The sequence below is a fragment of the Urocampus carinirostris genome, chromosome 2 (assembly GCF_059441175.1).
Source record: "Urocampus carinirostris isolate Australia breed hairy pipefish chromosome 2, RoL_Ucar_1.0, whole genome shotgun sequence".
Classification (NCBI taxonomy): Eukaryota; Metazoa; Chordata; class Actinopteri; order Syngnathiformes; family Syngnathidae; genus Urocampus; species Urocampus carinirostris.
Window position 1 is genome coordinate 34,898,474 of NC_142350.1, and position 27,464 is coordinate 34,925,937.

At 38.8% G+C, this 27,464-nt stretch overlaps 1 protein-coding gene across 4 annotated transcripts in view; it reads right to left on the bottom strand.

Annotated features, from left to right (window-relative positions):
• Positions 1-12,470: 12,470 nt before the first annotated feature.
• The window catches only part of LOC148371736 (low-density lipoprotein receptor class A domain-containing protein 4-like), a 270,745-nt gene continuing 255,751 nt past the window's right edge, over positions 12,471-27,464 (bottom strand). For all 4 annotated transcript variants that reach the window (XM_088326299.1, XM_088326298.1, XM_088326300.1 and 1 more), the window contains one exon: positions 12,471-15,373. In XM_088326299.1, coding sequence (XP_088182425.1) covers positions 14,852-15,373 — 522 coding nt within the window. In that variant the 3' untranslated portion in view covers positions 12,471-14,851. The remainder of the gene's footprint in view (positions 15,374-27,464) is intronic.

Here is a 27,464-nt window from a genome sequence, read left to right on the forward strand (position 1 = left end):
TTGTAACCTGAACTTCGTAAGTAGAGTCACATTTTGTATGTAAATGCGCTAATCCGTTCCAAACCCTGCAAAAGTACAGTATGATATATATATATATTTTTTTTAAAAATCACAATAGAATCAGAACCTGGAAATATACATGTTCAAGTTTGATTACCGCACAATATTGTAATGTTAAGTGTTTATCCAACCCCCCCAAAAATGGAGAAACTTTTTTTTTTTTAACACTTGACAGCGACATTATTTGCACTGCTACTTTTCGATAAAAGTATGAATATATGGGTAATTCTCAAAAAGTCCAGGCAACAACAAAATTCTGGATGTCTTAACTTGCTGTTACCGTTCTAATACAGTGGAACCTCGGTTCTCGACCATAATCCCTTCCAGAACCCTGTTCGAAAACCGATTTGTTCGATCACTGAAAATAGTTTTTCCCATTAAAAGTAATGTAAAATTGTTTTAATCTGTTCCAACACCCTGAATGTTTATCTTGAATATTTAACGTAAAGCTAACCCAGGCTAATTGTACGTTCGCGTTATCGTAATGTTCCGTACGAAAGATTACGCTAACATGAACGTGTACAACTAAAAAAATCAGGTCGTTTACACGTCATTTAGCACCCGGGTCTCCACAAAAAGTGGTGAGCGGTTAAAGGATAAAGAAAAGAATTATGAATAGGATTTCTCACCTTTGTGAAGGTCTGCAGAAGCCATGCTCTATTCCCTCGAAAGAAGGGAAACTCGCACACCTTCATATTTTGCTATTATTTCTTTCTTAAATGCAATAGTTGTACGCACTACCCTTCTTTTTTCACCTGTAGCAACTTTGCTGCTTGCACCGACCTTCTTCCGAGGCATAATTAGGGGCTTAAACACTCCGTTCACCGATATCTAAAGCGAAAGCAAAAAGAAGTGCGCGCGCACGTCATAACAGTTCTTCACGAGGGGTGGGGGCAATCTACACCCGTACGCCGCTCAGCATCGCACCTTAGCGTACCGGCGTTCGAACTCCGTTTTTTTTTTTTTTGGAACGAAAAGCGTAGCAAGAATTTCTCAAGATTTTTGGTCGAGAACCGATTTGTTCGAACTGAGAGGCGTTCGAAAACCGAGGTTCCACTGTACTATCATTAATTCCATTGTTTGGGGCTGAGGTGTGCGCCAAATCAGAATGCTTGGTCTCACTATCGCCCTCCATTTGGAGAATTGTGTGCCTCACTCTGCAGCCCCAAACTATCGGCACACTGATGCTGTATATAAAATGTGAAAATTTGGTGATTTTGAAAAAAAAAAATTGCAAGGTTAAATTAGAAGGATCTTTAACGCTGAATAAATATAGGTACATCAGATATTTCTAATTTTGTTTCTGTGATGACAGGAGAGGCTATGCCTCAAAGCCCCACCACCCACTTGGCCTCATGTTATCGCATAGTCCTATTTTATGCTTATCTGTAGTAAACTTGATTTGTTGATAATACGTTTTTTCTGTTCTAATAGCGGTTAACTGCAAAGGACATTTCATATGATGCTAGTTTCTTATTTTGACAATTAATATAACCTGCAAGCAAAGTGAGGGTAATGATGAGGTCTTTGGCTGTTTGTTTGTTGGTTGGTCTATTTGTGTGTCGGTCTACCCAAGAAAAGGGGGGAGGAGTTTAGATTTGATCTCCATCTTTCACAGGCAGTCGGTAAGGGTACCCTAGGTGTGAAATATGCGGAGCCGACTCAGCACTTTTGGTTTCCTTTTTTCGGCATTTCTTCCCAGAAATATATTCTACTCTCTCAGGACAGAATGACATTGATTATCAACACTATCTTTTACAGTCAGTTAGGTTACCCCAGATGTGAAAAGTGCCCCAGAATTTTGGGTTTTGTTGACTCTGCAGTTTCCCCCAGAAAGACATTCTACTCTCTTCAACCAGAACAAGTTGATATCCGTATTGATGACTTCTCTCCTTATTTTGAGTGTCTACTAATGTTAAAACATAACGTAACTGAACAACTTGTTAATACATTTGGAAATGTGCATATTTTCAACTCGGCGTGATGGTACGCAGTGTCAGGTATTAAGATGTGAACGAAAAAGCAGAAAGCTCCCCGGTGCTGAAAATGCATCGCAAAGGAATTCTTGTCAAAAAAACGGCAAACTAAAAACAAAACTGCGAACGGCATCAGAGTTGTTGTGCCCCCGGCTACATTTTTCTTCCTTTTTTGCAGCAGCATAAGGTTACCGAGCGGACAGAAGGCGGGGCCGGCCTTACCTCCGCACTAGAATTACTTTCAAGTACATTAACTTTGTTTCACTACTTTTAATGTTATGACAAGTTGCCAGATGGGCTCCGTCTATAAATACTCTTGAATAATATAGCCAGTACCTTTGCTTTTATGCATATCATTACTTTGCAGGGCAGGGGGGAGTCCATTTGCTTCTGGCTCGAGAGGATCCATCTTGGAGACTGTTTAACATGAGCTTCTTGTTTTATTTTTCTTATTTTGAGAAGCCTGTTGTGAGTGACACAAACTCCAAATCAGCGTATTTGCTTGGTTTTGAAAGAAAAAAAAACAACAAAAACATTTTACTCAGTAAATAAACTCACAAGTTTAGAGGTGTGAAGCTTGGTAGAAAGAAACATTCTCATGGGGGCCAGACTTGTAGAATAATAGCATTAGACTGCAGTGTCTCAGAGCCAGAACCAGCAGGCTCAAGGACAGCTTCTTTTATCAGGCGATCAGGACTCTGTGCTCCCTCAAAGTGACTGCACCATTTTTCTACTCATTTATTTTCGCTCAGCCTTTTCCAAGGGTCTTAGTGTTTAGGTACCTATAGCAGCAAGATGGAAGACAATTCTTTCTCTAGGTGAGCCTCATGTTACATAAAATAAATGCTTATTTCTCGAGTGTTGTAAAACATTGGTGATAGTTTGTGGGCGGCAGTAGCTCAGGAGGTAGAGCGTTTGTCTTGGGATCAAGGGATCCCAGTTCGAATCCCGGCTTGTCCGTGTTACATGTCGAAGTGTCCTTGGGTAAGACACTGAACCCCTAAAACCCCCAATAAGCAGGTTAGCGCCTTACATGGCTGCAAGGCCGCTATTGGGAAATGTGGAGCACATTGTAAAGCGCTTTGGGAAGTCATTGACTTTAAAAGCGCTATATAAATGCAGATCATTTCATATTATTCAAATAAGTATTGGTATTTTTAAAGAATTGGGAAAGTACAAGCCTGTCGGCGCCCATCTCATTCCTGTTGTTTTTTTTTTTTATATTCTGGAGGATTTTTTTTTTTTTGCGTGTAAAAATAAAGTGTGCGATAAATCTATCACTTTGTCAAAAGGTTGGCATGTATTCATTTTATAAACAACAAGGACAATTATTTTCATGTTTGACGTTGAAAGTGTTAACTAGGTTATTCTAACAGTTGAGTGAATGCAGTTTAACAGCCGAACCAATTCAACATGCTGTACAAACTCAACACTGCCCGGAGAGACCATTTGGTTTGCATTTACAGGAGCTGCCCCACTTACGAACGAGATAGGTTCCGGACCGGACGATCGTTCGTAAGTTGAATTTGTTCGTAAGTTGATCCAGTTCTATATTTTGTATGTTTAAGGTTTGTATAGATATGTTTAAGTATGAGTGTATAGGTAACCAACTGGCCTGACTCATTGACGTTTTAAGCCTGGGCCCAGGGTCTTACCTCTAGTATTTTGTCATTTATTTGGTATATATATATAAATATATATTTGCAACAAAATTTTATTCAAATGATGGGGTAGTCACACTGGCTGAGCTTTTTAGTCTATATCAGGGGTCTCAAACACGTGGCCAGCCGGCAAACTATCCTGAATGGAGCATATTGTGACCCAGTCTTTAAATTAAACTTGATTTTTGTCTTTTTCAGATGTGTTTTTGGTCTTAGTTCTTGTTTTTTTGGGGGTCATTTCGTATTTATTTTTTTAGACTTTTGAGTAATATGTACTTTTTTAAAATTACTACTTTTCAGTACTTCTACATACCTTTTCAGCACTTGTTCATACCTTTTAGTTTCGTTTCAGTGCTTTTTGGCACTTTTCACTAGCTTTTATCTTTTTTCCATACTTTGGGACAATCAGACAGATTCCAAACTCTTCAGTGTGAGTCAATGTGAACTCTACCAAATAAGACAGACGAACTGGCTCTGCTGGTGAAAAACATTACAGGGAGTGCAGTTTGCTGTGTTTTACGGAAACGTGGCTCACGTCTAGCATCCCGGACGCTAACGTAGAGCTACCCGGCTTCTGCGCTGTTAGACAGAGATACGAAAGCCTGCGGGAAGCCGAGAGGAGGTGGAATCGCTATCTACATGAACACGAGGTGGCGTAACCCTGGGCACATAGATTTCCATCTGCTGCAGGGACGTCGAACTTTTGGACTAGCGTGTGACGTCATCCACTGCGCTGTGGCTAAAGTACAACAAAGCACCCCGAGGACATCCTGGTAATGTGTTAATAAACAACAAAGGAGACTGCTGGAAGTGTGAATTTCCCTACGGGAATGAAAGTATCTAAGACTTAAGCACTCTCACAGGACCTCAGAGACAGAATTGTTGACCTTCACTTTTCGGGAATAGGCAACAAAAACATTAGCAAGATACTAAAACTGGACTACTTGGTTTAAACTCAAACCGTCATACGTGTAGGAAAAATAATGCTGCCTATGGCCCTTAAGTACACTCTGCCCACTGTTAAGCATGGAGGTGGAACTCTCATGTTTAGGGTTTTTTTTCCTCTGCCAAACGCATCCGTGGGAAGATAGATGGAGCCATGTACCCTGCAGTTCTGAGAGACAGCCTCCTCCCCTCTGCTAGGGAGCTGACAATGAGGCCGGGGTTGGGTCTTCCAACATGACAATCACCTAAAATATATTGCAAAAAAAAAAAAAAAGGAGTGGCTCAAGAACAAGCACATTAAGGTCATGGAGTGGCCCAGCCAGTCTCCGGAACTCAATCCAATTGAAAATCTATGAAGGGAAATGAAGGTTCACGTTGGCAAGCGACAGCCGAGCAACCTCAGGGATTTAGAGAGGATATGCAAAGAAGAGTGGACCAAAATAACCCTTGGCATGTGTGTTAACCTTGTGGTTACATCTGGGCACTATACTTGCAAAAAAGTCTTTGTCATTAAGTATTAAGGGCTTTTGGCTAACGGGATCAAATACTTAATTCCCTCAATGATTATACGAATCAATTCAAATATATTATTTAAAGCGTTTTTATCGATTTCTTTAATATTTTGTCTCTCCAAGTTAAATTTTATCTATCATTAAAAAATACAATGATCATGCCTTCATTTGTGTGCAAACCACCAAAATTAGCCGGGGATCAAATATTTTTACTCTTGCTGTACTTTATTAGAAAATGTATGTTCTTTTACTCATATGGCATACAGACGCTGCCCTACTTACGAACAGGACGATTGTATGTTGAATTTGTACGTAAGTTGCTTCAGTGCTATGTTTTGTAAGTTTAAGGCTTGTATAAGAAACCTGTATTGTTTTGTACTAAAACTAAACATTTCATAAAATAATATGCTCTATAAAGATAAAGTTGAGTTTAACTTACTTTTGGAAGATGCGCTTCAAGAGGTCCTCCTTCGGGCTAGAGAGTGGCTGAAAAAAGGCGATCTAACCATTTTCTCAGCCGCATCTCGCTTTCTTATTCCACTTTCATTTCAAAAGACACAGCTCGCCTCTTTTTTACACTTTACACTAATCATATCGAATGGATGTACAAGATATTAAACAAAAAAAACGTCAAAGTTCTTAGCGCGCTGGAGATTCAGTATAGAATGTTCACACACAAACCAGGAAGAGGAAGTGGATTTCTTCGTTGTAGATCCTGGGTCACCTCTCACAGCGCCACACGCCGGTATTGGCGGCGGAAAGAAGCACTGCAGTACTGTCGGAAAAAGGTGCACACAACACAAAATCTAACTTACAGCAATGTTCGGATAATTTTCCACATCCGGAAAAATATGTTTTCGTATCTACCGTTCATCGTAAGTCGAATGGTCGTAAGTAGGGGAGCGTTTGTATATGTGCAGATATTTCTAGATATGCCAGGAACAGTCCTCCATATTGGCTAATCAAGTTTCACAAAATCCACAGCACATTAAAAGAACACACATGCAAAAGGATCCACTTTAAAAGTTTTATTCATTTGACACTGTAGTTTCACTACAGGATGATTACAAACATAAAATTTCTGACTACAACAGCACTTGAGCAACATTAAAAAAAAAAAAATTTCTTTTTTGTAAAAGTATTGCAATAACAGACCTTAGGTCTAAAACCTAGTACATCACAAATGCTTAAATAAAAACAACAGATAAAGGAGTTGACCTCACCATGTGTGTGTTTGCATGTGATTTCACACACATACAGGAAGGTCGGGTGGGTTAAGGTGTGGAAACAAGAAGGTATATCGGGAAATAAAGCACGACGCCGAGCCGATAATGGAAGCCGTCCTATAGAAACCGGAGTACGAGGCAAGACGTTTGTGGATATTCCCCAGAAAGCGTTTCAAGATCAAAGTTGGAATCAAAAAAGAAATAAGTCGCGTGCGTGCCACGGATTTCGAAATGAGTAAGAAACAAAGTTAGTTCCTCGAGCTAGTGCAGGAAACAGCAACAACATAAAATAGAAAGAGAAGCGGGAAAAGCGCTTCGCGGAGAGAAAACTGCCACTTATTTGGTGCGTTGAAGAAAAAAACTGGCATATTAGTATGTACATCATCTCGAAAGAATGAACATGCTCTACTGTTATTGTCTTTTTTTATTGTCTGTAAAGTAATAACTGCAAGATTAAACGCCGCAAGCTTTTGCTCAAATACGCTGTGCCGTTTTAACATCAACAAAACACAAAAGTACAATTAAGTGATTTTCTTTCGCACCGCTTTAAGCTAGCACACAAACGCAAGAGAAATGAGCTTTTCTTACTATGACACACTTTTGATACAAAATGGAGTTCAACTGGTAACAATTCACAGGTTGGTTTTAAGTTAGTTGATTAGGTGGCCGAACTCCTGGTATGATTTTTGTATTTTAATTGCAAAAATGATGCTAACTTTATAGAATTTGTTGGTGGCTACTAATACTTTCTTATTTCAACTGCGGAGGCCATGTCCCATATAACAGTGACGTGCAGTCAGGGCAAGTGAGGCTGTGCTAAATATACTAAATGTTCATTCAATTATCCTTTGCTATAACGCCGTTTACGGTTTTGCAACTTGCATTGTGATTGGCTAAACAGTCCGGATCATAGAAGTTATTGGTCATAAATAAGTAAATGTTTACTTACATAAACAATACTTTTGTTAAATGAATGATTAGGCCTGTAAAAATGGTTTGATCGTTGATTTCAATGCATCGTAGAGTGTTTAATTGTATAATTGTAAACAGATTTCGGCCATCACGGGTTGATTTATGGAAAGTAAGCGTCGTGATAAACAAGGGATCCTAGTATTTATTCAGTGTTAGTTATTTCTTGTTTAACTTCCCAAATTTGCGATTTTCCTTTTGAAAATTGTTGAATTTTTACATTTTATTCACTTAGTAAACCAAGTATTACGTAACACATTACTGTCCTGTCTGCAGTTGCAGAGTGAGGCACACACGTCTCTTGCCTCACGGCAGAGGGCGTTAAATGAGCCCATGGATTCTGATTTGGTGCACATCTCAGCCCCAAACAATAGACTTAGTGATAGTATTGGCAAGATAACAGCAAGTCAAGCCATCCAGTGATTTTATTTATTTGTTGCATGTACTTTTTTTCTCCATACATATTAATTGATGCTTTTATTCTGAAAGGACAAGGCATAGACGTAATTTACAGGTTATGGTAAGACTACAAAGGTTGTTTGCAATCAAATGATGAAAAAGAAGCATTTATTCCGCTTGATTCTTAAAAATGGACACCTGCAGAGACATTGCATAGGATGCCAGTTTGTTATTTGGCCTGTTATGCAAAGTTGACATCATTGTCACTATTAAGCTATTGCTGTTTTTTGATTTCCAAAGCCCCTGCTTTTCGTAAACTGGGAGATTCAATGAAACGAAAGGGCTTTTAGAAAAGGTTGGAATTCCTTATCTGATGGTTTTGTTCCGTCCTTTACTGTTCTCCTTGCAAGTTCAAAATCCACCAATGGCTGATCTCCTTATTTTGAGTGTCTAATATACCTACATCTTTGAAAAGTTTAGTCTTTTTTTTTAAAATCCGTGCCTCACCTGCCACAACCCTCGCCGCATGTCACTGCCATATACTGAATTAAAAAACAATTCAATTTAATGTAATATACAGTACCCAAAGATGAACGTCTACCAATGCAAGTCCACCTTAACATGGCCTGGTTAAATTGACAGAGTGTAATCGAAAATCCTATCGGGCAATATAATCTGCCGACACGTTTGCCAATCGTCTGGCTTCAGTCAAACGGTTGGTCGGTAGCAAAAGAACGGCTACGTGCGTTAAATTTCACCTCCGTTCCTTTCTTACTCGTGGCAATTTTGTATTCCAAGCATACGTTCACGTTCCCCCCCCAAAAAAAGAGAAAAGACTTTCAAACGATAGGCCTTTACAAATTTGATGCTGCCTTTTTATACTTTCTGTACATTATTTGACACTATTGACAAGATTTTTGTGGTGTCTACCCATCGGGTAGGATATGTGCATAATATATCTTCAAGTTCTATACAGCACCGTACAAACAAAAGACAGACTACTGAAAAAGCACCGTTGGAAGTGAGGCACAACGAAGTGGGAGCTTAAAGAGTGCAAGTGGCTTCCTATGTCCGCTCCACACATGCACGCACGACGACTTACTGGTTGGAGTGGTTCCCAGTTGCTTTACAGTGGGGGGGGGGGGGGGGGGGGGGGAGAGGTCAATTTGTTTGTTTATTAACTCATCAGAAAAAACTAAATCCTAATTTATCCGCTCGTCTTGGATTCATCTCTGGGACTCTCTGAACTCAGGTCATGTGATTTGCTGAGGAGATAATTGATTTTGAAAATGAGGCCGTCACAATTGTCAATCGCAATAGAGATGTCGTGTTAACATCGAGACAGAGACAATAAGACTGAGCTTGTACACATTTGAGGAACCCGATACGATCTGTGACACCGATGCACATGTCAGTCATCTTGGATGGCTATCTACGAGTACCGCACTAGAAATAAATCTAGTCTTAAAGGGACAGTCTAGATGCCATTGTATTGTGTAGTTCAGCTCAAAACAAGTGCTACTATTTTATCTGCGCATGCTTTTTGAGGATTTTGGGTACCCGCAGCAGCAAGACGGCAGACAGTCATTTCAGCTTCCTCTACCAGGGCCTCATGTTTTGTAAAGTGAATACAATTTCTGATTGGCAAGTATTTAAAAAAATGAACCTTTATTTATAGTATATTTTTTAATGGATACAATTATTATTTTACTACTAGGAGCATATACAAAGATTTGAGCTTCCCTCATGTCCGAACCCGATTACCCTTGCCGCAGAAAAAGATAACGTTTAAAGAGTGTAAGCTTCAGGATACTTATATTACCAAATATTTAAGTACAGAAAAATGTAAGATTTATAAAATGTAAAAATAAAGACAGTACTAGATGCAATAACTGATTCACATCGCACCATGTGTTACATATAAAATCTAAATTCAATTTTCTTGTGTTGAAGGTTTGTCAATGCAAAAAAATGATTAATTATTACTTAAAATATGTCAAGGACGGACATTCAAGTCCCTCTTAAAAAATAATTTGCTTACTTTTTAATGGTTCTCCCCCTTCCCCCAGAATTCAAACTTGTATGTTGTGCATCTTAAAAAAAGAGGAATTTTGTACCGTATGTACTATGCTGTATTTATTTATGAGGGAACCCCATTCATATTTTTGTTTAAATGTCAGTTTCTCTATCCTTTTATCTTATTTCATAGATTTGATAGAAATTGCATATTTCATTATATGCTGGCGTGTTAAACTAGGGAAGCAAGGGTAGCAAGTTTTTGACAAATGCGCACCGTGCTTCCTGAAGCGGTAGCTGTAATAAGCAATTCAAGATTTCCGACCTTAAGTGCACGAGTTTCACAGATCACGAAGCGTTCCCCAATCGTGTCTTGAAAATGTTTTTTCCCGGTTCTTCGTTCGGATTCTTCCGATCAGAATAGAGAAAACGAAATATGCACATTCGATTCGGGCACTCCCGACCCCCTCATTTAAGCATCTGGAAAAACTCGAATCAGCAGTTGGACCCACACGTGATCAATAGGCACCTTTTTTTTCAACTCACAAAATTGTAACATGCAAAACCTCCTTGTAGAAAACAAAGTTCATCTTTGCCTCCACCATCTACAATCCGTGACGAGTAGAAACAAGAAGCGAGAAAAGGCAAAAAGGATATCCAATGATAGATGCTATTTCCTTCCTCACAAAGAGTCTAATTTTGGTCCCAATACGGAGACTTTTTGACTGCGGAGGTTTGTTTTGATGGATTGAGGGAGAGAAAAGGATGGCAGTGGTGGAGGATTGGGCGGTTCAACAAGCAGCAGAAGCCGAGAAGGAAAAAAAAAAATCGCAGTAGCAGCAATAGCAGCAGCAATGTAACACAGAATGGGAATGAGAAGGCCTTCATTCCATCTGATGAGACGTGTTTGTTAGCATTTAGCACTTTAGCATGACTTCAACTCTGTTCATTAAGGCCGCCATGCTGACGCTTTGGAATATGTTACATGAGGTGATATGAAAAGGGCAAAACACATTTTTTCTCATCAGTTTGGAGTGCTCTCCAGTTGAAGGAGGTAAATGATGCGTCATGAGATGTGATTAACAGGGACAGTGTGCATCATTTGACCCCTAGATGTCGCAGTTTGGTGTCGGCGAGCCAAAATGTTGAGCCATATGGGACCAAAAACAAACAGACAAACACACACAAGTTTTTAGATGCAAAAAAATGTTGCGTTTCGGTCCGTTTCAGACTTCGTAGTTTGTGTTCTTCCTTGTGCTTTTTTACTATTCATTTTCGGTTACATTACACCAGGGATTGGCAACCCAAAATGTTGAAAGCCAAAAAAAAAAACCTCATGGTTCAAGTCGCAAAGAAGTAAAACATTTATGGATGCCTTTTAAGGAAGGCAACACATACTGCATATTTCTACTCTATATTTCTATATTCTTTAGAAAATGTTAAGAATGTTTGTGTAATTGTTATCCTCTCATAGAAACCATATCATTGTCCATTATCAAACATTTTTGAAAAAGCGCCAGAGCCACGGGTTTCTGACCCCGGCACCACACCATACAGTAACATCAAGTGGTCTAAAAATCCACACTGTCCCTTTAAAGTGGAGAATACTACAATGTTTACAAAAATCGAGTTAGGTTTTCTGCAGGGGTTTCGAGTATAAATGTTCCGCTTGAAACAAAACTAATTACAACTCCTAAACCTTTAGAGCGAGGCTCGGACTGAGGCATGCATTTTGGTGTGTGTGTGTTTTAATTGAACTATAATCACTCCCATCATGCACCTCTGGCTTTATAAAGTGACACTCTAAATTTTAATGAAGGCTTCATTAATTCTGCTCTAATTTGGACTCGTGCCAAACGCCCTTGAATGTGGAAAGTTAGACAAAGCAGCCAAAAACACACCTACGTGTACACAAAGGTACACTCGCTTGCACCAGCAGACACATTAAGTGCTTTTCTGTATTGTTAATAGGTCTGTCTGACAAACACACACGTACACACACACACACACACACACAGTCAATGCAAATAGTAGAAAGTAGCAAACTGGACAAGCACAGTGCTCAAGCAGATCCAATCGCCTTTTTTTTAAAGGGGCTAGGCAGACTCAGCATTATTTCCTCACACACATCAAAGGAGGTCGGAGATGAGTGTTTGCCCAAGGACACAATTTCCCAAAAAATAAAGGCAGTCCAGGAGAGGAATACTGACTACATGCTCAGGAAACGGAAAAAATAGGACGAGAGCAGAGGAGAAGGCAACAATGAGTAGAGAAAAAGGCAGCGTCTTCCAAAAGCTCCTTCTCCTTTTCTAAAAAGAAGCCCACACCGTAGCCCTTGGATTTTGCACCACAGGCCGTTTCGCAGGAATCCTCCGTCGCTAGGTTTTGTCCTACTTTGATTGGCCTATGCACAGATAGGATTGTGGGCGGAGCTATTGTCATGCCGGGTTTGTTCGGAGAGGTAACTGAAGAATCTTATGTGAACAGCAAGCTGGGTGGACATTTACCGTAAATCCTGGACTACAAACTGTTACAGTAATCCCTCGGTTTTCGCGGTTAATGGGGACCAAAACCACCCGCGAAAAGTGAAAATCCGCTAAGTAGCGACGCCCCTTCAAAAATGCTTACAAAAAGAAAAAAAAAAATATATATATATATATATATATATATTTTTTTTTCAATTATTATTATTTTTTAGACCCGCGAAGCTCTGAACCCGCGAACGTAGAACCGCGAAGTAGCGAGGTCCCACTGTACATTCTAAACACTGCGGCTTTAGATGCAGTACAGCTTTTTTTTTTTCCGCGAGGCGGATGCTGGCGTGAGTGTTGGCGGCGATTTCTGCCAAGTGCTCTGAATGTCTAAGTGAATAAATGTAATGAAGCGCGGGTAAACATTGTAACTATGAATCCCTTTGGTGGCCATCTAATTAGTGATGCGCATGAATGGATGAAAGATTCCCGATAGCCTGATGGAGTGAGATCGCAGTCTTAGCAGAATTTGCGAGGAAAAGTCCAAGAAAAATAACTGTCTTACCACGGCAAGATGCGTTCCATAAAAAAAAAAAAAATCTAAAATGTAAGAAATGGAACTGCAAGAGTACATTTTTATGGCTGTTTAAAATCCGGTGTAGTTTGTACAAAGATTAAATCGAGTTTTGATATTTAACTTGAGCATGCGGCTTTAATTCAGGGGTGCTCTGAAATTAAAAGAGGACCTTTTATGTATTTAATGGTGAGCATGCTTGTGAAAATGAAATAAAAAACAACAAACACATAAAGTTTGGTGAAGCTGCAGGCAAAAAGATGGTGTATCTTGAATAACAAAGTGAGTGTAGTTATTTTAATTATAAATTGAAGCTTTTAAGGTCTTATGTTAAGTATATTCATTGCTGTATTTTCTGGACGAAGAGCCACATTTGTAACTAAACCGCATCCACTACGTCTGGAAAAAAAAAATTGCAACTGTCCTGTGACAAAAGTGGTAAATAAAAATCATGAATATAAAGTAAGAATATTGCTTTAAATTACAAGAAATATAAATATGCAAATTTCAAAATACTTGCAGGTCAGAAAATTACCACCTCAATTAAAGGGAGCTGATATGATTGTCCGCCTTTTTTGCTGCTACGGGTACTCAAAAACTTGCTTTGAGTGTCACTACACCATGCAGCAACATCTAGTAGTCAAATAATACACATTGTCCAACTGAAAATATTTAGAGTAATTGTCAAATCTGTCCAAATTTAATCAATGTTGAAAAAAATCTTTTGAATTAATTTGTGAGGAATTAGTTCTTTTAAAAAATTAATTTTGGAGTTGTGTTTTTCCGATGAGAGTAACGATATATGAGCCAGACTATGATTATAGCTCCAGATATTCGGGTTGAAGAATTGGCTGCATTTACTGCATGTAGACACACATTTAACTGTAAATGTACATGTATTTGCAGTAACTTATTATATGGTAGCACTCTTATTGGATTAAGACAAAATAAAAATAAAAATATATATATGGTATTTGAATCATCGATTTGCATTTGTGGTTTCCATTTCAAGGATTCAAACATAATCACCAGTTGCTAAAGATGGTGTATTCATCTTGGCAGATTTTTCATATCTTATGTTTTATTCTAATAATTTATAGCACTCTTAGCCGTGAAAAAACATCCAAAGTTGTATCTTTGTATAAGCCGCATGGTTCAAAACTTAGGAAAAAGTAGCTTGTAGTCGAGGAGTGTGGTTGTTTTAGTCCCCGTCTGAAAAAGTGGTACGAAACATGCCTACATCTCTACTTAAAACAAATTGGGGAATATCCACCAAAGGGTTTCCAGACAGATCTCAAATCCTAGCGCGTTTGTCCACCCAGCTGCCCATCACACCACTCCACGTTCCCTCGCATAGACTTCTCTCATTGTGTCTGTGGTGAAAGCAGATCAAGATGCGGTAGGCTGGGTACAAGTATTTCTTGACCCTTCAAAAAAGGAAGGAGAGAAGCTTATAATACTTTTTTTTTGTTTTTTGTGTGCTCCCAAACAGCTTTGGAGCTCACGTTCAGTCACTTTGTCCGTTTGTGAAACAGAAAGGAAAATTCAAAAGATCAGTTCCCTCTTTACCAAGAAAAAAAAAAAAAAAAGATAGTGCAACTTTTATATAACGTCTGGTTTTCAAAAGTCTGTCTTTTTCCTCTCTCGTGTTTTTTTTTCTCGCGAACCTTGGCACTAAGATTTCAGCATTTGAGTTTGTGTGTGTGTGTGTTTTGTTTAGGTCCTTGAGTCTCAGACCTGGCTTTGAGCTCAGATCTTGGTCCAAAAATTGAAAAAGAAATAACAAAGATAAAAGAAAACAGAACAAACATCCTCCTCTGTTCCTCGAGATAGGGTTTCCACCGTTGGGGATCCAGGAAACCAAATGTTTTGAATCTGTGTTTTATAACTAAAACAAGTCCATGCACAGCGGAAAGAGACGAAAACAGAATCCTAACTTACTTTCCCTCTTTCATTTTGTAGAAGTTGGTGTTTATTGTGCACAGGAGTGTGGACGGAGGACCGAAACCGAAGTCTCTCGGCGGTCCCGCTCACTTGTTTCCTTACACCAGGTCCTCCGGTTCCTTTTTCTTAGAAGGGGCGATTGTGCTTTCTGATTGACTCTGCTGCTGGATCATCCTGCCTACCCTCTGGTTATTGCTTAGCTGGTGAAGAAAGAAAGACGAGCCGATCACTTCGCTGTAGGCGGGCGGGGGGGCTTCCGTACGTCCGTGGATACTCGAGTTTGCCACGCTAATGCCCGAGTTACTGCTCGGTGGCCTGGGGCCGCTCGACACTCCGCCTACGCTCCCCATGTCGATCAGGTCGCTATCGTAGATGGTCCGGTTGGGCGGTGCCCTCACCGATTCTCGGTTGAGTTCCATCTGCTGCTCGGGGTCGCGAAGCTGCAAGGTGCAGGGTCCCTGGTAGGGGGGAGGCTCCTCGCCGTCCGAGAGAGAGATGGTGGGCGGCAGGTCGATCTGGTGCTGCAGGTACGGGTAGGTTGGTTGGAAGCGGCTGAAGCGTTCTCTGTGCATGAAGGTGGGAGCGGTGAAGCGATCCCTGGCCTGAGGGGCGTATAGAACCTATGACACAAAACGGTCGAGTAAGTCAAACAGAAACAAAGGCTGCAATGATGAGTAAACCATTTCGAAAAAAATCGATAACGGTCAACAATGGAAGCGTTGTCGTCAGACACAATTTTCCAACAGGGTGAGACACAGGGTTAGTAGACCTTTTTCATTGCCAAATTCAAGCACTTTCTAGGGACGTTCAAAGCCAATTTTTCAATTTCCCCAAAACCATTAATAGAAAAAAAATCTGGGGTGAATCATGCATTGATTTACATATGTGGTTTTTAATATTGAGTGTGCTTTTTATAAAACATGATAAATCCAACATGAACCATAGGTCATTTATAAGCTATAGAATATAAGAAAGGCTGCACAGACCACATACTATTACAGACTATTATTATACCATCCCCTGATCTAAAACCTACATGAGTGTAAGGAAAAACTCAAAACCTTAAAGTGAAAAAAATGAAGGAACCTTGAGAAGGGACCGCACATGAGGTAATCCCCCTTCCAAGATGGCCAGGCTGCAACGGATGTTGCAATACACAGACATCGTCAACATGAAACATAGTTCATTATAAGCTATTGAATATAAGTATGTTTTAAGCCTAGATTTAAACCGTTCTACTGAGGTTACAGATCCAATCTCAGCGGGCAGTAACATTTTGACTTTTAGATCGTTTGTATTTCGCCAACATGTTTGTTTTTAAGACAAATCTCCCCCAATATGGGTGGTGTGTTCCCATTTGGCGGCTTTAGCTCAGGAGGTTCGATTCCCGGCTCCACCGTGTTATATGTCAAAGTGTCCTTGGGCAAGACACTGAATCCCTAATGCCCCCAATAAGCAGGTAGGCGCCTTGCATGTCTGACTCCCTATTGCTGTGTGTGAATTGGTAAGTGTGAAGCACATTGTAAAGCGCTTTGGGAGGTCTTCATTGACTTGAAACGCGCTATATAAATGCAGACCATTTACAATCCACTGGAGGGAAAGGCTGCCTTAATTTTTTGCATGGCCCATAATAAATGAAACATATCAAAGCCTCGCATTAATACATATTTCATAGTGTCTTGTTTAGGTGTAGCATGCACCTGTCCTCTTTGCCTCAACCCCTAGGTGGTGATGACACTTCATTGGACAATGCAGTACAGAATAATGCCAGCTATATAATAGGAAGAGTTGTTGAGAAACATGGCAACAATTTCAAGCATTTATTAGCAATTCACCTAAAATTCAAGCACTTTTCAATCAACCCTTCAAAACACAATAAAATTCAGGCATATTCAAGTATTTCAAGCACCCGTGCGAACCCTGGAGGCATCTCATGCGCAATAGCGTCAGTCTCAAGCGGTAACATAGACGTACATAAACGGCGGCATCAACATCAGGTACGCGTACCAAAACTTTGAAGTGTAAAAGCCTTTTATTCTGGAGAAAGCGAATGAAAAGACCTTGCGAATCATGGCAGTACCTCGGTGAAACGCGCACATTAAAAAGAAAATTACGTCGGACAGTGGAACAAAACAGAGTCTGTCAATAGTCGACCTTTAAAATAGCCTTTAGTTTGTCAGATTTTTAAAATCACCCACAAAATTAGAAGAGGTTCTGTTGTGTTTCAAAAACAATGCTGGAGAACCATGCATACATTTTTGCTTTGCTCAAGAATACAAGACTACTGGGAGAAATTATGGTTTGTTTAAAAAACAATTGGAGGAAACGGGCTACCCAAAACATTCAAGGTGCTCCATTTGAGGAATTTTACAGAAAAATATTACAGAGAAAAGATGAGTTACCTGTCAAACAGCTAGCAAAACAGTAATAACACGATTATGGTACAAACACGATCTCCCCACCGTGGAGCAGTGGATGTGCACTGTGGAGGAATGATTTGTAATGAAGAGGACCGCATTTCAAATAAGAGACCCAATTCATGGAAACATGTGAAAAATGGATGGACTTGAGGGAAAAATAAGGCCACCACTCACAAACAATGAAGACTGGACTTTAAATAATGACTTGAGCATGGAAGATATTCCCAAACGCGCTTTTCCTTTTGTTTAGTGTTTTTCTTTTTTTCACCCCTTTGATTTTTCGTCTGTTCTACGTTAAAAAAAGGAAAACAATCACAATAAAAATTGGTAAATTGTTGCATCCCTAATTTAAACTGTATAATGTTTGCTTTATGTTTTTAAAACCTCAGGCAAGTCCTTGCAGCACATGGCAAGGGAAATGCAAGGACAGTTGGATTTTTCCTTGGAATCTGAAAAGCTAAACTAATGAAATACAAAAGGGTCTATCATTATTTTTTTAAGCCCTTAATCAAAGGAAGGCTGCACAGACCACATACTATTACAGACTATTATTATACCATCCCCTGATCTAAAACCTACATGAGTGTAAGGAAAAACTCAAAACCTTAAAGTGAAAAAAATGAAGGAACCTTGAGAAGGGACCGCACATGAGGTAATCCCCCTTCCAAGATGGCCAGGCTGCAACGGATGTTGCAATACACAGACATCGTCAACATGAAACATAGTTCATTATAAGCTATTGAATATAAGTATGACTTAAGCCTAGATTTACATAGTTCCACTGAGGTTGCAGATCCAATCTCAGCGGGCAGTAATATTTTGTTCTGTTTTTATCCAGAAAAGCAAGAATCTCAAAAAAAAAATTGTACTGGATGAATTCTCTTATCAGAAGTTTAATCTGTACATCAGGTTTCCTAGAGGACAGTTGTGTAATTTTAAATCATTTGGCAAAAGGCATAATTGCTCACTTTCCTTCTTGGCTAAAAAATTGGGTGGAAACACAAAAGCTTCTTTCTGACATAAATGAATGGATTCTTTGAAAATTCTGGTAACAACAAAATAGCGGTGAGAAAAAAAAAGTTGGCACTATAATCATGTCATTTCTATTTTTCCGCTCTTTTTTTTCTATACTTGTTTTTATGTTTATGCAACAATACTTTGACACTAACATTACATGGTTGCTAAACCTCACCATTGTTACGTTTCACTTACAACTTGAGCACTTCCTTCTAAATATTTTTGCCTATTTATCCTAACGTTGTTTTTATCTCGTTGTGAACGATGTTTGATATGTTGTTTGTGTTACAATAAAAGTATGACAATAAAGACTATTCTAATTCTTGGTCCCCAAAAGTCTTGGTCTGTAAGGTGAAAATATATATTTTTCGATTTTTACTTGAACTGTTTTTATGTGCAATAAAATAAAAAAGGTAAGTTCTTTGGTTATCAATTAGGATAAGCAAACCATTTTATAGTCACCAACAATAGCAATATCATAATGTATCTTACCCTTTTGGCAGAATAGTTAGCTTATCGCAAGTATGGATCCAATTTTGGGGCATTTTCTATTGGATTTCTCATAAAATAATATGGATAGTCTTGTTAAATGTACAGTGGAACCTCGGTTCTCGACCATAATCCGTTCCATTTCTTTGTACTAAAACTGATTTGTACGATCACCGAAGCAGTTTTTTCTCATTAAAAGTAATGTAAAATTGTTCTAATCCGTTCCAACACCCTGAATGTTTATCTTGAATATTTAACGTAAAGCTAACCCAGGCTAATCGTACGTTCGCGTTAGCGTAATCTTCTGTACGAAAGATTACGCTAACATGAACGTGTAAAAATAAAAAAAATCAGGTCGTTTACACGTCATTTAGCACCCGGGTCCCCACAACAAGTGGTGAGCGGTAAAAGGATAAAGAAAATAATTATGAATAGGATTTCTTACCGGTCGGCAGAAGCCATGCTGTATTCCTGAAAGAAGGGAAACTCGCACACCTTCTTCATATTTTGCTATTATTTCTTTCTTAAATGCAATAGTTGTACGCACTACTCCTCTTTTTTCACCTGTAGCAACTTTGCTGCTTGCACCAACCTTCTTCCGAGGCATAATTAGGGGTTAAAACACTCCCTTCACCGGTTTTGAAAAACGAAAACAGAAAAGGAGTGTGCGTTGCTGTGACAACAGTTCTTCACGAGGGGGTGGGGGCAATCTACACTCGTACGCCGCTCAGCGTCGCCCCTAGCGTACCGGCGTTCCAACTCCGATTTTTTGAACGAAAAGCGAAGCAAGAATTTCTCGAAATTTTTGGTCGAGAACCGGTTTGTTCGAACTGAGAGGCGTTCGAAAACCGAGGTTCCACTGTAAATGGTCTGCGCTTTTCACGTCAATGAAGACCTGCCAAAGCGCTTAACACTTTCCCTTTTACATACACTAACTAACCGATAGCAGCGTCAGCCTTGCAAGGCAACTACCTGCTATCGGGAGCATTAGGGAATCAGTGTCTTGCCCAAGGACATTTTGACATATAACACGGAGGAGCCGGGAATCGAACCTTTAACCTCTTGATCTCAAGATGAGCGCTTTACCCCCTGAGCTACTGCAATATAATCAGGGTTTCTACAGGGTTTCCACAGCTCAAGGCAAGTTCAATTTAAAAATGAAATGAAATGAAATTATTTGCATTTATATAGCGCTTTTCAAGTCAATGACTTCCCAAAGCGCTTTACAATGTGGTCCACATTTCCCAATAGCGGCCTTGCAGCCATGTAAGGCGCTAACCTGCTTATTGGGGGTATTAGGGGTTCAGTGTCTTACCCAAGGACACTTCGACATCTAACACGGACGAGCCGGGATTCGAACTGGGATCCCTTGATCCCAAGACGAGCGCTCTACCTCCTGAGCTACTGCCGCCCCAATTTAAGACTTTTAAAGACTTTTTAAAAAGCCCTTTGAAATCAAATTGAAGAGCCAGTTGACTAAAAAAAACAACAACACACATTTGAAACAAACAAAACAAAAAAAACAAAAAACAGAAATATTTCTATCACACAATACATGGTGCCTTATACACATTATAGCCATGGCGAAAAACGTTCATCAGACAGCCCCTTCTCATCAAATGTACACTTTCCCATGGCCCAAAGTAATGTCTCTGTCCGAAGTTGCTATGTGTATTGTGGGTAGACCTCAGACATGCGTCTGCTCTGAAAGGCCCGACTGAAACCTCATCACCGTTTTGATGGCTCCATTATTGCGGTCACGCCATTTTGCCACAAACGTAAATCGGTGAATACTAAAAAAGGCAATTGATAAATGCTCAAACAAATATAAATTTTATTAATGTGTTCACATTTCTAAGACTTTTGAAAATTGAACCCAAAACATTTGAATGCCAATCAAGGCCTTATTTTTAGAATAATGAATTCAATGCCTTTTAAGATTTTTCATGGCATTGCGGAAACCCTGTATAATGCACTGCTGGGAAGATGAGAATGAATGACACGGCATTGGCTCAGGAGCTAGAGCGCTCGTCTTGGGATCAAGGGATCCCAGTTCGAATCCCGGCTTGTCCGTGTTACATGTCGAAATGTCCTTGGGTATGACACTGAACCCCTAATACCCCCAATAAGCAGGTTAGCGTCTTACATGGCTGCAATACAAGGCCGCTATTGGGAAATGTGAAACACACTGTAAAGCGCTTTGGGTAGTCATTGACTTGAAAAGCGCTATAGAAATGCAGATCATTTCATTTCAATAAATCTTATTTTAAGCTAAATATGGAAAAAGTAAATATGTACCGTGAACGCACCGCACCGTGAGTGAAGCTAGCGTAGCCGCTAACGTGCTATGGCCACTTGAATGCCACGATTTTGGCGTCTGTGGGTTTCGAAAAAAAAAAAAAAAAGCACGGAGTCGACGTTGTCGTTGACTCGGCGGATTTCTTTTGAAAACCAGTGCAGGAAGGAGGCTGATTCGCCTGCTTTCCGAGATCGGCCATTGTTGACGCTGGCAAACATGGCGGTGCTGCTTTGTAAAGCGACCAAAAGCCAGGAAATCTAAGTCCGGCAAAATATCAACCTGAGAGTCAGAGGGCGATCGGGTGAGGCGAACAGCGGACGGTGCTGTAAGAGAAGCGTGAAGTTTTCAAGATGCCGAGCAGAGATAAAGAACTCGAGGAAATTAAAAAGTCACTCTGCTTTTTAATGGACAAAATGGATATAGTCACTAAACAACAAGACACAATCTTGAGTTTAATGGCTGAAATCAAAGACCTAAAAAACGAAAACATGAAGAAAAGCAAGAGGATTATTGGGCTAGAAGGACGCGTAGCAGATCTGGAACAGTACACCAGGATAAATGACATTATTATCACCGGTCTGGACATCAAACCCCGGACCTATGCCAAGGCTGTGGCAAATAAAAATATTGCAACGGATGCTGATGAAGATTCTGCTGAGCAACAGGTCATTGCTTTTATGAGCAAAAAAGGCATATCCATCAATGCTGAGGACATAGAAAGCATGCCATCAATTAACAAGAGGTGAGAACCGACCTAAGGCGACCATCGTGAGATTTGTAAACAGAAAACGGAAACATGAAATCCTTAAGCAAGGAAAAAAGCTAAAAGGGACAAATGTTTATTTAAATGAACATGTAAGCAAAAAAAACTATGACATTGCAAGACAGGCTCGATTTTTGAGGAAAACGAACAAGATACAAGGAACTTGGACTTCAAACTGTAGAGTCTACATAAAGTTAAACGGCACTCCAGAAGAAGCAAAAATACTTTGGGTCTGAGAAATGCAGGAGATGGACAGATTTGCCTGAAGTGTAACAATTGAACTATGTAAATAGAACAAACAAAATAGGAGGTGGAGTAGCTATATATGTGCACAAAAGATTAAAATCGAAAATATTACCAAACATGTAATTTGTCATTGACGATTTACTTGAATGTATTACAATATAAATTATAAATGAAAAAAGGAAAAATATTATAGTCAGTTGTGTATAGATCACCGGGCTAATAAGCACCAAAACACTATTCATTTGTGGAGATTTCAACATCGATCTAATGAATCCAAACAAACATAAAAACATTGATGACTATATTAATATGATGTACAGTATGAGTTTGTACCCAACTATATTAAGGCCTAGTAGATTCACTTCACACAGTGCAACACTCATTGACAATATATTTACAAATAATATGGAATTTACAAACGTCAGCGGATTACTGGTTTGTGATATTTCTGATCACCTACCAGTATTTACAGTGTATGATGAAAAGGTTACTAGACAAGAATCAATTAAGGATTATGTTTACAAACGAGTTAGAACTGAAGAGACTATTATATCACTCTATGATGACTTAGTTAAACAAAACTGGAATGCTATATATGGTACAGATGATGTGGATCGTGCGTTTGACATATTTTTGGAAGTATTCACCAACAAGTATAACAAAAATTGCCCAATGAGACAAACTAATATTAAGAATAAATCTGTAAACCATCCATGGATAACTAAGGGTTTACATAATGCTTGTAAGAAAAAAAACACCCTATATGGAAAATTTATTAAACTAAAAACTGAGGAAGCCGAATCCCGATATAAAACGTATAAAAACAAATTGACAGGAATATTAAGAGCAAGCAAGAAATTATACTATACCAATTTATTACATCAAAACAAAAGTAATATCAAAGGTATTTGGGATATATTAAATAGTATATTAAAAGGAAAGAATGTAAGCAATACATACCCAAACTATTTTATTGATCAGAACAGTGAAAATTATAATTTAAATCAAGTTGTGGAGAATTTAAATAGTTATTTTGTAAATGTTGGACCAGAGCTTGCTGCAAATATCCCAGAGTGCAGTTGTAAACAATTTGAGTCACTGATAAAAATGAACTCCAAGACCATGTTTTTATCTGGGGTTACGGAATCAGAAATCTTAGACGTGGTTAACAACTGTAAAAACAAAACGTCTATGGATTGTTTTGACATCGATATGGTACTAATTAAGCAAATTATAAATAGCATTGTGAAACCATTGACCTACATCTGTAATCTATCATTTCTAACAGGCACATTTCCAAATCAAATGAAAATAGCAAAAGTTATACCAATATACAAAAATGGAAACAAGCACATTTTTACAAACTATAGACCGGTATCTCTGCTTCCTCAGTTCTCTAAAATATTAAAGAGACTTTACAATAATAGACTAGAACAATTTGTGGATAAACATAAATTGATTAATGAAAGTCAATATGGTTTTAGAGCAAACAGATCAGCAACAATGGCAATTATTGATGCAGTAGAAGAAATCACCCATAGTATAGAAAAGAAGAGATACACAGTCGGGGCATTTATTGATTTAAAAAAAAGCATTTGATACCATTAATCATAATATACTATTGAAAAAACTGGAAAGATATGGATTCAGGGGAGTGGCTTTGCAATGGATTCAAAGTTATTTGACAGGGAGGAAGCAATATGTAAAAATGGGAGAGTTTTCATCTGAATATTTGGACATCTGTTGTGGAGTACCACAGGGTTCTATCCTGGGACCAAAGTTATTTAATTTATATATTAACGATATTTTTAATGTTTCAAAACTATTGAAAATAGTAATATTTGCAGACGACACTAACATTTTCTATTCAAATGATTTGGTAACCTGTATTAATCGTGACCTAATTAACCTAAAAGTATGGATGGATATAGATAAATTATCTTTAAATTTAAATAAAACCAAAGTAATATTCTTTGGTAATCGTAAGGCAAATCAAGATTTAGAAGTAAAAATGGATGGTGTCGCAATAGACATTGTATCAGAAATTAAGTTTTTAGGGGTCATAATAGACAATAAATTAAGTTGGAAAACACACATCAGACACATGCAAACTAAGGTATCTAAAAGCATTTCAATAATTAACAAAACCAAATTTCTTTTAAATTATAATGCATTGTATTTATTATATTGTTCTCTCGTTCTGCCATATTTAACATATTGTGCAGAAGTCTGGGGCAATAATTACAAAAGTTCACTACAGCCCCTTTTTATCCTTCAAAAACGTGCAATAAGAACCATACACAGGGTAGGATATCGGGATCATACCAATTTTGTATTCATGCAGTCCAAATTATTAAAATTGGATGATTTAATAAAATGTTTCACTTCACAACTGGTATTTAAGGTCAACAAAAACATAGTGCCAGAAAACATCCAAAAATTATTCACTCGGAAAGAGGGAAATTATAACTTGAGGGCCTGTGGTGAATTCAAAATCCCAAAGGTGAGAACCACCAGGAAAAGTATGTGTGTGTCTGTGTGTGTAGTCAGACTTTGGTCAAATTTTTGTTCAAATTTAAATACAAAAAAGCATTACTGGCAAAATACAGGGATGAAGAAAATGGGATATGAGGGAGATTGGAAATACTGCATTTCAAACTATGGTTAACTTGTTGTTATTGTTGCTATTATTACATCAGAACTGTTATTATAAGTATTGTGTTTATTTTTATTGTTATTATCACTAGTGCCGCAGTGACATTATGCGCATTATGACGTTGAGGGATGGGTATTGCGAAGATTAGTGTATAAAATATGTGATTATTGTAACTTATAATTATTGATATCTGACCTATGTAATAAGTATATCCATGAGATTTTGTTGTATTGGACACAAGAGGAGCTATCTATGAAATGTATTTAATAGGGAAGATAAAGTGGTAGGAAAAATAAGCATCTGCTTCTGACTACCCCTTTTCGAACATGTTATGTGACATCATTTTGTTGTTGACTCATTGTTTTTGTCTTGTTTTTATTTTTATGTTCGAAATAAAAGTTTTCATTCATTCATTATTTCTCATTTATATCACTACCCTACAAGTTTGATTTTAGGTGCCGTACATAGTAGTGAAAAGAGAAACACTGTAGTATTGGACTCTTTGAAATATGAGAAATTACTACAATGGAACTCAAATAATCAAATCGAAGCCATTAAAGCTAACGGGACACCGAAGCTGCAAAACGAGTGCAAGCAGAAACAAAGGTGAGGGACAAAGGAGGAAATAAGAGATTGAATGGTAAAAAATAGGAAGAAGAATAGAACCAAACTAGACAGATTGATAGACGGGGGATGGGGCTGTGGTGGGGGAAAGGTGTTGAAGCTGATGGAGGGAGCAGAGCGCAGTGGAGCAGGGCAGCTCTCAGACGGCTGTCTAGACAGTGTCAGGGGAGGCGCGGCTGATTAATGACGCACCAAACACACACACACACATGCTCTATGGCCTTTAGCGCTTAACACCAACACTATTAAGATCCTCCCATTGTTTAATATTTATTGACACGGAAGGCTTTTGGGTGCCGGCAAAGGCACCCGACCCAAATGCTTTGGCGGTCGACAAAAGCTAGCCAAAAAGCAGCCGGTGAAACTTGCCTACTGCTTCGCTTCTGTTAACAAGTCAAATAATAGTTTAGGGCAACCTGAGTAATGAGGGCCATATTGGACAGGTATGAATTAACCTCCGTTTTATCAGTTAATGGCCAAATTCAGGCACGTTCAAGGCCAATTTTCCTATTCCTCCAGTACCTTGAAAGGAAGAAATCCAGCGCTGATCAAAAGAATGCTTTTTTTCTGTTGACTTTGAAAACTCAAAAAAAAAGTATCTATCTTGCTACTTTGAGATGTTACTATCTATGATCTGCCATCTTTTTGCATCGATGGGCTGCCATAAACTGACATTAATTTTGCCATTATGCCTCGACAATACACGCGCTGTTTTACAACTCTGAAAAGTTGCCTGCCCAGTCTTAAAGTTGCCTGCCTCATTCTTCACAACTTGAAACACAATAAGACAACTCATCACAAAAAAAACCCTTGTTGCTAAGTACAGGTATTAAGGATTGATCATAGAATAGAATAGAATAGAATACAATATACCTTTATTGTCATTGTTACAAAATCGGTTAACATATTGTGACAACGAAAATGGGCATGACACTCCAGTTTTACACATTCACAGTGAGGTATGAACCAAGAAGATAAAGGAACAGCGAGGATAAGGTTATAAAACAAGGGGGATAAGGCTATAGTTATAATTTACATGGTATTTACACAAGAAATGTCGGCATGTGGGATGTTACATACAGTGTTATCGTGATACCGTTGGTATCGTAAGGGTTGTGCAATATTGCATTTGGTGCAAAGTCATCATAGTGCAAAAAAATAGTCAGCATATGCATTGGTGCGATATATAACTGAACAACACTTTAAAATTAAGTTTATTATAAATCTACTTATAACATTCATTGCATGTATATGACATCGCTGTTTTCCATCTGCTATCAGTATGTACCTGTATTTACTCATCTTCATTCATGCAATGTTTGCGTTGCGTCGTCTGCTACAAGCCCTGTGAACTCCTTTTTCCACGATGCTTTTAAAGTACGTTTACGTTTTGTAGCGTCATCAATTTTGTTAGCTTCTTTTGACTATTTCTTCTGGGGCCGAGGTTTTGGCTTGATTCCTAACCACTTATCCATTTTTCTTGTGTTCGCTGTGCGTCTACTTTGGAAAATTATATGCAAATACTATACCTTATAATGCTCGGAAAAGTCCGGAAGCACGAAGTTATTCGACCCGGGCTTCTGATTGGCTGCCGAGTATGTAAATTGCTAAACGAACCGAAATTTTGAAATTTCCAAACCGAACGAAGATTTCAAAACTGGAATAAAGCAAACGTTTGCTTTGAAAAAATATATATATATTTTTTTTTTTTATTTTATTTCTTTTTTCTTGAAAAAGTTGTCAGCCACCCGGGCAGAGACGTTTTCTAAGTTGCACGCCCACCGTAAAAGATGCCCGCCCCGGGCGTCCGGGTAGACGTTATTTCAGACACTGCTAATTACCCTTTTAAGTAACGCAGCCAACACTGGTCATAATCATGCGTTAGAATCCTTCCGTGGTGGTTTGCAATATTCCCAGTATGTGTCCTCCCATTGCGGTCAGTAAGAGACTCCATCTGGCACGGGCACCGTAATGCAACGGATCTCGGTCACACAGGCTAGAATGGCGTTTGTTTTGTCTTTGAGAACATGCCAGACTTGATGTGATTTGGAAAGCATTGCCGTCCATGCTTGTTTCTGGCTCTACTTGTAAAGCATTCCTTGTTGATTAAACATTGACAAGCAACCGCATAGGGGATGCCAGTACATTTGTCTGCTGACTAAGTGAACATTTGTACCATGGTAACCACTTGCATAAA